The sequence below is a fragment of the Branchiostoma floridae genome, chromosome 11 (genome assembly GCF_000003815.2).
Source record: "Branchiostoma floridae strain S238N-H82 chromosome 11, Bfl_VNyyK, whole genome shotgun sequence".
Classification (NCBI taxonomy): Eukaryota; Metazoa; Chordata; class Leptocardii; order Amphioxiformes; family Branchiostomatidae; genus Branchiostoma; species Branchiostoma floridae.
This window is the reverse complement of record NC_049989.1, coordinates 564,752-574,155: the sequence shown is the minus strand read 5'-3', so window position 1 is coordinate 574,155 and position 9,404 is coordinate 564,752. Positions and strand designations below refer to the sequence as shown.

Below are 9,404 nucleotides of genomic sequence, written 5' to 3'. Positions count from 1 at the left end.
TGGAGGGTATGGCGACAACAGGTGTTAACGGACCCTTTTCAAGCCGCCATACACACATGTGCACATGTTCGCACATGTCTACACGCGGCGGGATTATACCGCCCTTTACGGGGTGATATACCCTTTCGCTGGCTGATACAGTATGTAGGTTCGCCAGGCCTCCAACCGGGTGATTTGCAGTGAATCACCAACTCCAGACAGAAAGATTTGCTCCATCTCACACCGCACCATCGCACGTGCATAGGGTGTGACTCTCCCCATACACGGGACCTCCATTTAACGTCCTATCCGAGGGTCGGCCCCAGCCGAAGCTAGGTACTCATTTTCACCTGAGTATAGTGAGGAAAGCCGTGTAAAGTGCCTTTCCCAAGGGCACAAGATCGGTAACAGAGCAGCTGGATTCGAACCCGCAACCTCTCGGTCACGAGGCGAAGACAGTACCACTGTGCTACGCGGTCCCGCGATTTCGAAGGTTGGCGGACACCCCCAGGTCAATTCACAGCTAAGATATAAAACCCCTCTCCAACAAGATCTCTCCAGGGCCACTGACGAAAACTAGTGGACGCTAGTTGAAACGTCTGACCGTTTCCAAAATCATATCCAGTTGCTTGAACTGCTTTGTCGTATCTTACTACTTGGATGTCTAACCTTCATCGAGGCAGAGAAGCTAAATTCTTCATATTTGTAAAAAATTAAAATAAAAATCCATGTGATAACTTTTTTTGCAATCTGTGAAGACGCAAATTCATCGAAAGTGCATGAAAAAACGGCTATTTGTGTCATTAGGGGAAAAACGCATCACCGTTGTAGCACGGGACTAATACAAAATGATTTCGCTGCGCTGGCCGACCAAATACGCCTCGCACAAAAATAATACAACCCACGAGCTTTTCAGGAAATACAACAAATCTATGGTCAGCTATAACGGTCACCAAGCAATAGGGAGCAAACATTAGGGAGACCGTTGAACCGCGCACTTCCGGCCTATTACACCACCCTTCGGTCAGATTTAAACTCCGACTCTAACATTGTACTTTACTTATACCCACAGATCAAGCTGATCGAGGTAAATGCCCGCATGTCGGGGAATCTGAGCGGCATGTACGCGGCCTGCCTGTCGGGACGGGTGCAGCTACAGGCGCTCCTCGGGCTGTGCTGCGGGGTCCGTCCCGCCCTGCCTGCACCCACGGGCCGGGCCGCTCTCAACCTGCCTCTCCAAGTCCACGACAACTACACCGGGAAGGTCCGAGACATGGTCAACCTGTCCGAGGTAGAAATCTTAAAGGAAGACTCTGACGTCAAGATAACTTGGTTCATGTCTTTCGATGACGAGTTTCTCCATGGTAAGATGGAGTTTGCGAAGCTTTGGACGTACGGAAAGACGCCTGACGACGCCAAGAAGAAGTGCAGGGAAGTGACACAGCGACTGGTGAAGAAACCAGAGCAGTTGAAATTCAACTTTCCGTAATTGAATACAGTAGAAGCCAATTAATTGCACAGCGGATAAATACACACTTCTTTTAATTGCACGGAATCTCAAAGTTCGTAATGATGCGGTCCAGCTAAATAACTCACTTTATTTATTGTCGCACTATCCGGATAATTGCACAAAATGTGCTGGCAAATGGGTAGTGCATTTAAACAGTTTCTACTGTACTCTGTTGCAATGGGAAAAATAATATAGTATTGCATGCAATGAGGCGTTTACATCTAAGGGCTAAATTAAGAATATGACACGAATGCATTTTACTAACACGCTTTTCAATAAATGTTAACATGCTATAATTATTACTATCCTGACTAAATCGGGCTCCTAGTGTCCCGCCCAATTGACTTTGGAGCCACACATAGAGACAGATCAAAACAAAACTAAAAGTTTTGTATCCATGTGAACCTTGAAATTGTTTTCTTCTATCTAACCGTATGTAAGGGTGAAAATATATTGATGTTGCGTCTTTTTCCCGTCTAATCTTGAAATCAATTCGTCCCGTCCTTGTCATTTTACTTGCCAAACGACCTTATTCGGCACAAGGGTATAGTTGGCCAATACCCTGGACTTGGTATTCATCTTTTGACAAACGCCTTACAAATAATTTCATTGAGCTTTTTTGGGGGGGAGGTGGGGGCAATTATTTTAGACAAAAAACCCTTTATACCTTGACTTACTCGTACAACCAAATGACTTGAACTCTGGTATAGGGGTGACTTGTACATATTTCATAGCAATTCAATAACAGCTTTTATGTAGCTTTTATGGATGACATTCTGTAAAGATTCCAATTTAAATGTGAAAGGGTAAAAAAAATGCGGGTAAAAAACAAGATATCTAGATTTACAAACCACTATAAACGTTGTTATAGGAATTGAAGTGGCAAAACATGGTATCACAGCCAGCAAGTCTCTTTTTGTGTTCAAGAGGTGCACAAAGTGACACTAGTGTGGTAGATTAGTAGACTATTATTTATCAAGTTAACAACTACAGTCATAGCCACTACATTGGTGCTTAGAACTAGTTTCACTTTTACAACTAAAGTCTTGGCTACATGTACCTCACTTGTGTCGCCTCTGCACGTACAATCAAGCCTACCACACTACATGATTCCGCAGTTTGGTTATGAGGTTATTTCTCGTAATGTTCACCATCAAATCTTGTGGGGTTTTTTTTAATGAGCGTGAAGTGTCACCGCAGTGTGGTCTTTCTTTTTAACAATCTTTAGCTTGTGATTTCCGCTTAGAGTTTTTTGTTTCAAAGTTTAAACCGTACTGGATGATTTTTTGGCGATGCCTGTGCGACCGTTTGCAAAAAATTCCAAAAACTGTACAGGAATGCCAAAGTCCGCGCGTGCGTTGTTGCATCATGCCGGACTGAACCATTACCTCCACGGGTAAGCTTTCCAGTCGCAGGGCACATACCCCACATACGGATATACGTGTGCACAGCAGTGTTTTCCGTATTCGCGCATGGTGATTTTTTACTGATCGCAGTGCAAAATCGAGAAAAGCCTAGGACTTCAGACGTGCAAGAATTGTAGTATGTAGTATGGTGGTCATGGAGATGTAAACATTTGAAACAGGGAATAAAAGATTGTTGAAATATGTTCCTCGGAAAATGACCCGTGAGTCGTGGAAATCACTTCCGGGTTCGTGGTTTGTGTCTTCACCCTTGATATCTTTGTTTCAAAAATGCAAACCGATGTGTGAAACAAGCATTGTTTGAGGTTAAATGATATATAACATGTGGGGTTGTGAGATAGCGATGTGATAGTTACCTTCGCCAAGAACATTATATTTTGGGTAGCGTTTGTATGTGCATGTGTGTGTGTGTTTATAGAAGACCACCATAACTCAAGAACGCCTGGATGGATTGTATTGATATTCGGTATGTGGGTAGGTCTTGTTGAGACCTAGAAATGATTAGATTTTGGGTCCCCTAGCGGCCTGTTACGGTACTGCAGCGGAACTTCCTGGTTTGATATTACAAGTTCTGGACATGTTGCGGCTATGAATTTTAAGTGGTAGACAGCTCTTGAAGCCGTGAATAAGTGGTATAGGTTTGGGCTCCTTAGCGGCTTGTTTTGGAACTACAGGACAGGTTTAGTATCAGACTTTGAAAGGGAATAACTCAAGAAGGGGTTGACGGATTGTTATGATTTTTGGTATGTGGATAGGTTACGTGATGCTTCATATAATTACGTATCAATTATGCAGATTGGAAGCTAATTTGCATAATTAATTGGGAAATTGTGTAAACATGCTCAGTTCAATTATAGGACGATTGCAACATTTGACCTTTGTAACTGAGTAAGAGAATATTGATAGATATATATTATGCAAAATAAAGACCTAATTTGCATAATTCATGAGAAAATGCTTTTACTGTCATGAGTCATGACATAGTGGGGCAAGTTTCAGCCCCCCTAACATCTAATTTCAGAACTGCAGGGGCGTTTCTGTCACGACATTCCAAAGGGGATAACTGCAGAAAGAATTGACGGATTGGCATCATATTAGGCATGCTGGTACATTAGGAAAAGATGTTCATAGTGATATACATGTTATGCAAATGAGGACTTGTTTTGAATAATTAATGAGGAAATTGTATAATTCCATTGTTTTCACTAACTGGACTTCAATAAATGCAACACATGTTAATTATGATGGGTGGAATATAAGCAGATACCAAATATGGTAATGAGGAACTTATTTGCATAATTTATGTAAAAATTGCAAAATCTCTTCATGATTAATGATGGGAATTTTATTATTGTGACATGTGTACGTTAGTCAATGATGAACAACACCATGCATAAATTATGTTAATGTGTTAGTCAATTGCATGAAATTTACGAAAGCTCTAAATATTTTATGGAGGTATGAGGTCGCCGAACTCTAGTATTTCTTTAATGAAAAGTTGTTTACAAGCACCACAATGGTGCATGCTGTAATCATGGCTTTATGTGGTACTAGAGCTCCAACATGTGGTTACTTAAGGTACCTCAGTGTACATTTAAGTAGCCCGATTCAGTCGCCAACTTTAGTACATGTTGTTCGTATAGGCGACCATCGAAAGAATAAGAAGCACATCAGGTAAAGAACTGCCTGAGTGACAACCGGGCTCAAGCTGCGTTCTTTCCCGGGGGCGATACTAAGGTATCTGGGCGCAAAAGCTTATACATAATGATTACGTTTTGCACTTGCTAGAATTCAGAGAAAGTTTGTTTGCGGCAAACCACTGGGAAATCCGAGTTGCGTCACTTTGTATTGTTTTCTCAAGTAAGTGAACACTCTTAGCTGCGAAATATAAAATGGTATCGTCGGCGTACATGGAAACTTTGCACGACCGGACACAATTTGGCAGATCATTAATGTAAAGAATGAATAGAAGAGGACCAAGTATGGATCCTTGTGGGACACCACACGTGACTTGAGTTGCAGAAGACAAGCCGGAGCCCAACCCTGTGCGTTGCTGCCTGCCAGTTAAACCATTCACAAGCTGGATCATCTATGCCGTAGCATTTCAGTTTTAGTACCAGTATGTCGTGGTCAAGCGTATCGAACGCCCTTGACAGATCACAAAAGACTACACCAGTTAACTCCTTTTTGTCGATGGATTGTATCCAGTCTTCTACCACAGAGTGCAAAGCAGTCTCACATGAATGTTGTTTGACTGAGAGGGTGTCAGAAGCCTGTGGCTGCTAAGGTATTCATATAGTTGATTGTGTACAAGCCTCTCGAGAATCTTAGATACACCTGATAGTAGGGACACTGGACGGTAATTGTTTGGGTTTGTCTTGTCCCCTTTTTTGTGAATGGGCATGATTTTGGACTGCTTCCATTTTCCCGGGAATTTACCGGTGCTGAGTGAATAGTTGAAGAGTTTGGTAAGGGCAGGACCTAAGATATGCGCACCTACTTTCAAAAGTCTGTTGTCAATAGTATCAAGTCCAGTTGCCTTTTTGACGTTAAGACTGGATAGTAGACTGATGACAGACTCCTCAGTGACTGGAGTAAAAGAGAAGGTGCTGTTTACATTGTTGATAAACTGCAAAGGGCTGAAATGTGGAGCAGTGCTTGAAATGGATTTATACAAATCATCAATGACTTTGTGGAAAAACATATTCAAGCATTCTGCTATGCCGATCTTGTCAGTGACATTTTGATTATCATGCTGGATACTATTGATGGTGTTTGGTGTCTTACTTGGCAGTAACTTCCGGATAGCTTTCCAGATCCCAGCCTGTCCCTCTTCAGACCCCTGTACTATCGACTGTGCAACATGATCTTTGTTGGCTTTGCGACAGAGATAGTTTACCTTGTTTTTTATAGCCTTGTATTCTGCCATCTCGTTAGGGTTACCCGATCGTTTGGCCGCTTTGTATAAACTATCTCTGAGGGCTCTAAGCTGTCTCAGGTCATCGGTTAGCCACGGGGCTGGCGTACCTCTGGCCTTAAACCTCTTTACAGGAGCATGTACATTTGCAACTCCAGTGATCAGGTTTTCCCATACCTCCAGCTGTTCGTCGATGGTCGAAAAACTTTCTATTATGTTCCATGGTACTTGAGCTAAGTCGTGGAGATACTTTTCGTCACTGAAGTTTTTTGTAGTTTCTTCTATTTATCACATTTGGCCGTGTTTTAGTGCCTTTAACATGGTGGTATGTGAAGGTCATGGCGTGGTCACTGGAGCCCCCTTCATAGGTGCCATGGTTATGCAAATGACTTCTCTTATTTGTTAGAATTACATCTAAGGATGTACTGGAGGTGTGCGTGACACGTGTTGGTGTGGTGATTATGTTTACCAATTGATGTAGCATACAAGAAAAACGTAACTTGCCAATGGGACCTGAGTTGTCGCTGGTAAGTGAATCGCAGTTTAAATCTCCCATCATCATTATCTGTTTGTCTTCGCTGCCGACATTATCCAAACATTCATCAAGTTTATCGAAAAAGTTGTGGTTATCGGTAGGGGGCGGTAGATACTACATACAAGAATGTTTTTACGAGAAGGTGGCATGAGCTCGGCCTCGAGGCCTGACATTTCTAGGTCAGGGCGAGCTTTAAAGGGGATCTTTTCAGAAATGTAAAGTGCCACACCGCCTCCGTGCCTCGAACCTCGGTCATGTCTAAGTAGATTGTAACAGCCGATTGACACTTGTAAGTCCATCAGGAATTGTGTCGTCTAACATGGTTCCTGTTACAGCAAATATCTCAGTGTTACTGTAATCCAAGAAGGCTTCAAGTTGAGCTTTCTTTTTTACAAGGCTTCTAATGTTCTGTGTGCAAATAACAAACCTTTGTGCTGAGACTTTATTGGTGCATCAGTGCTTGTGAAAGTGTTATCAGCCGTGACATTACACTTGTTACATAGCCAGTTATCAGGTTGGTTGTTTACATCAGTTGCACATGCAGTATGAAATAGGGTTTCACATGACATACAACAAATACCATTTCCTACCCTCTTGAGGCAGAACCCACATGGAGACCTCGGAGCCCTGGGTCCTGGATTGGTTGAAATGTCTCCAGACAGCAGTATGGCCAGACAGGACAGCATGTTGAGAGTACGCTGGATCCTTCCATGTCGGGAATTTGATGGTGCAATCAAGTTTAGTCCAGTCAGTCCGGAGTTTATCTTTCTAATGTTCAGGTTCGATAGTAACCACTCTCCGGTTTCAGCACTTTCAGCACTTTGCTAGATGCCTTTTCCCACTTCGGAATAATGACCGGACGCGGCAGTACAGCCAGGAGCAATACAATAACAAGAACCGCCCTTGGGATGCCAAAAATGGCAGCGCCCCTCACACAAGTCGAAAGTCCTTGCAGTAACAACATGACCTATGCAGTTATAAAATATGATTAATAGATACCAAAAACGTTACATTTTGGGAGACAAGTTGCTACAGTATAGCTAATAGGGATGATATACAACCGACGAAAAGAGCTATCGAAGCCACAAAGACCAAGATGGAGTTTTTCCTGCCCCAGAAATTGCAAAAGTGCTTTTTAGAAGAAAACAATTCTCGGAACAAAGTAAATTTCTTCACTAAATTTGAAAGGAAATACTTATCTGTAAGATTTATGCAGTTTTGGCGTCTGATGGTGAGGAAAAAAGGAGATTTTCAGTCGATGGAGGAACAAAAATACCGGGGCAATTAAAACAACATCCATGTGGGTTCACATTGATATAGCAAGGGCATTTTTGTCTGAGGCTTCAAGACGCGCTCCATGTCTGAGGACAATTAGATATGACAGCTTTGGTCTTTGCAAGTTGACTGATTTGGACTAGGGTTGTGCTTATGATTTTTGGATGATTTAGTTAAGTATTGTTTTTGTATTCATTTATGCTCCCATGACTATCTCCCCCTCACACTGGACCTCTGGGAAAAGCGAATTTGGCCGACAGGACCATCCAGTCAAAATAAAGGTTATGTATGTGTATGTATGTATGTATGTATGAGGGGCATAAAGCATAGCTTACACATAGCCGAATATAGCTCCCGAACACCAGCCGACCCTTAGCCGACTCAGGTTGGCAGTAGTTTGGGATCGGCCGGAGCAGTCTGACCAGTTTAGGCCTCGCCTATCTTTTAGCGCCAAACATGTCCCGAACATGTCCTAACTATCTTCCGACCAGTAAATGACTTACTCCCGACTGTGTCCCGAATTCTACCTAACCTATTCCCAACCATCCCGACGTCTAGCTGAAGACTGACGAATCTCTTCTGAGTAATTCCCAACCGACTGGTGACCCTCTCATGACTTGAAATGGACAAAATCAGTGATATTTAAAAAAGTCATCATTTTCATTTTTAATCAAAGTAATCATTTCTTCTATTTTGTAATCATCACGAAGAGATCAAACTTTGATCACAGATAGCTCCAATACGGTATTTATGGTTTGCCGACGTCCTGGTAATAGTTGCTTGAGCTGGCAGAGATTTTTTACGGTCTTAGGTTGAATCATTGGTAGTTGGAAACAAGCAGTGTTTATGGCGTTGTTAAGATTTAGATTTGACTGCTGACTTACTCCAGAACACCAGACGAACACTAGCCAACTGCGCCGAACACCAGCCAACTCATTCCAGACCTGCCATGCAGAGCCGACGAATCACGACGAGAACAAAGCGCCAGTTTTTAAAACTGTTTGGAATTTGGATTTTTACACGAATTCGTGAGTTGATGGTTAAAAGACTAATTTTCCACTAACAAAAAGAAACGAAACTTCACACATTAATTAAATGTTTAAAAGCCAAGTTTTATCTCTCTTAGTAATGGGAAAGTAGGCTACAGAAACTTTTAATGGCACCTCAAATCTCATAACCCTGACGACCGCGTTAACGTCACTCTGCACCAGTAACGAAAAAAGAAAAAACTGATCGGATTTTAGAGATGAAAATAAGAATGTGGCTTATAGAGAAATGCAGCTTATTACATGTGCAGGCTCAGTGTCCTACTATAATAGCAAATATAGGGAAATTCTTAATTGTACGCGAATTGGACCACACTTTTATTCTGACGGAATTCCTAGGGTATTGTCATCTTGAAGTCAGCTCAGTCATTCACAAAATAATGAACAGCAAATTTAGATAGTTAATCTAAAGAGGACATATGCCTCTACCTTTGTGCCAAATTTCAACTCATTCGATCAAAAAACGAGTCGATTATAAAACCACTTGTATTACTTTCTGACTCACTCTCGTACTAAAGGTGTATGTGACCAAGCATTGATTATGTAGCTGTGGGAATCATTTGCATGATCAGAATATCTCATGGGGATATGAGGTCCCCGAACTCTTGTTTCTAAAGTAAGACATAACGCAAACTATTGTGCTTAGATGAGATTACCATATTCAAAACAGGGGTACCAAAATACAGAACGTACTGTGTATCCAATGCAGTTAGAAAAA

General features: G+C 42.0%; 1 protein-coding gene across 2 annotated transcripts in view; it reads left to right on the top strand.

Moving 5' to 3' along the window:
- The window catches only part of LOC118426700, a 10,689-nt gene extending 8,720 nt beyond the window's left edge, over positions 1–1,969 (top strand). For both annotated transcript variants that reach the window (XM_035836230.1, XM_035836229.1), the window contains one exon: positions 1,052–1,969. In XM_035836230.1, the coding sequence (XP_035692123.1) occupies positions 1,052–1,468 (417 nt within the window). In that variant the 3' untranslated portion in view covers positions 1,469–1,969. The remainder of the gene's footprint in view (positions 1–1,051) is intronic.
- The last annotated feature ends 7,435 nt before the right edge of the window (positions 1,970–9,404 follow it).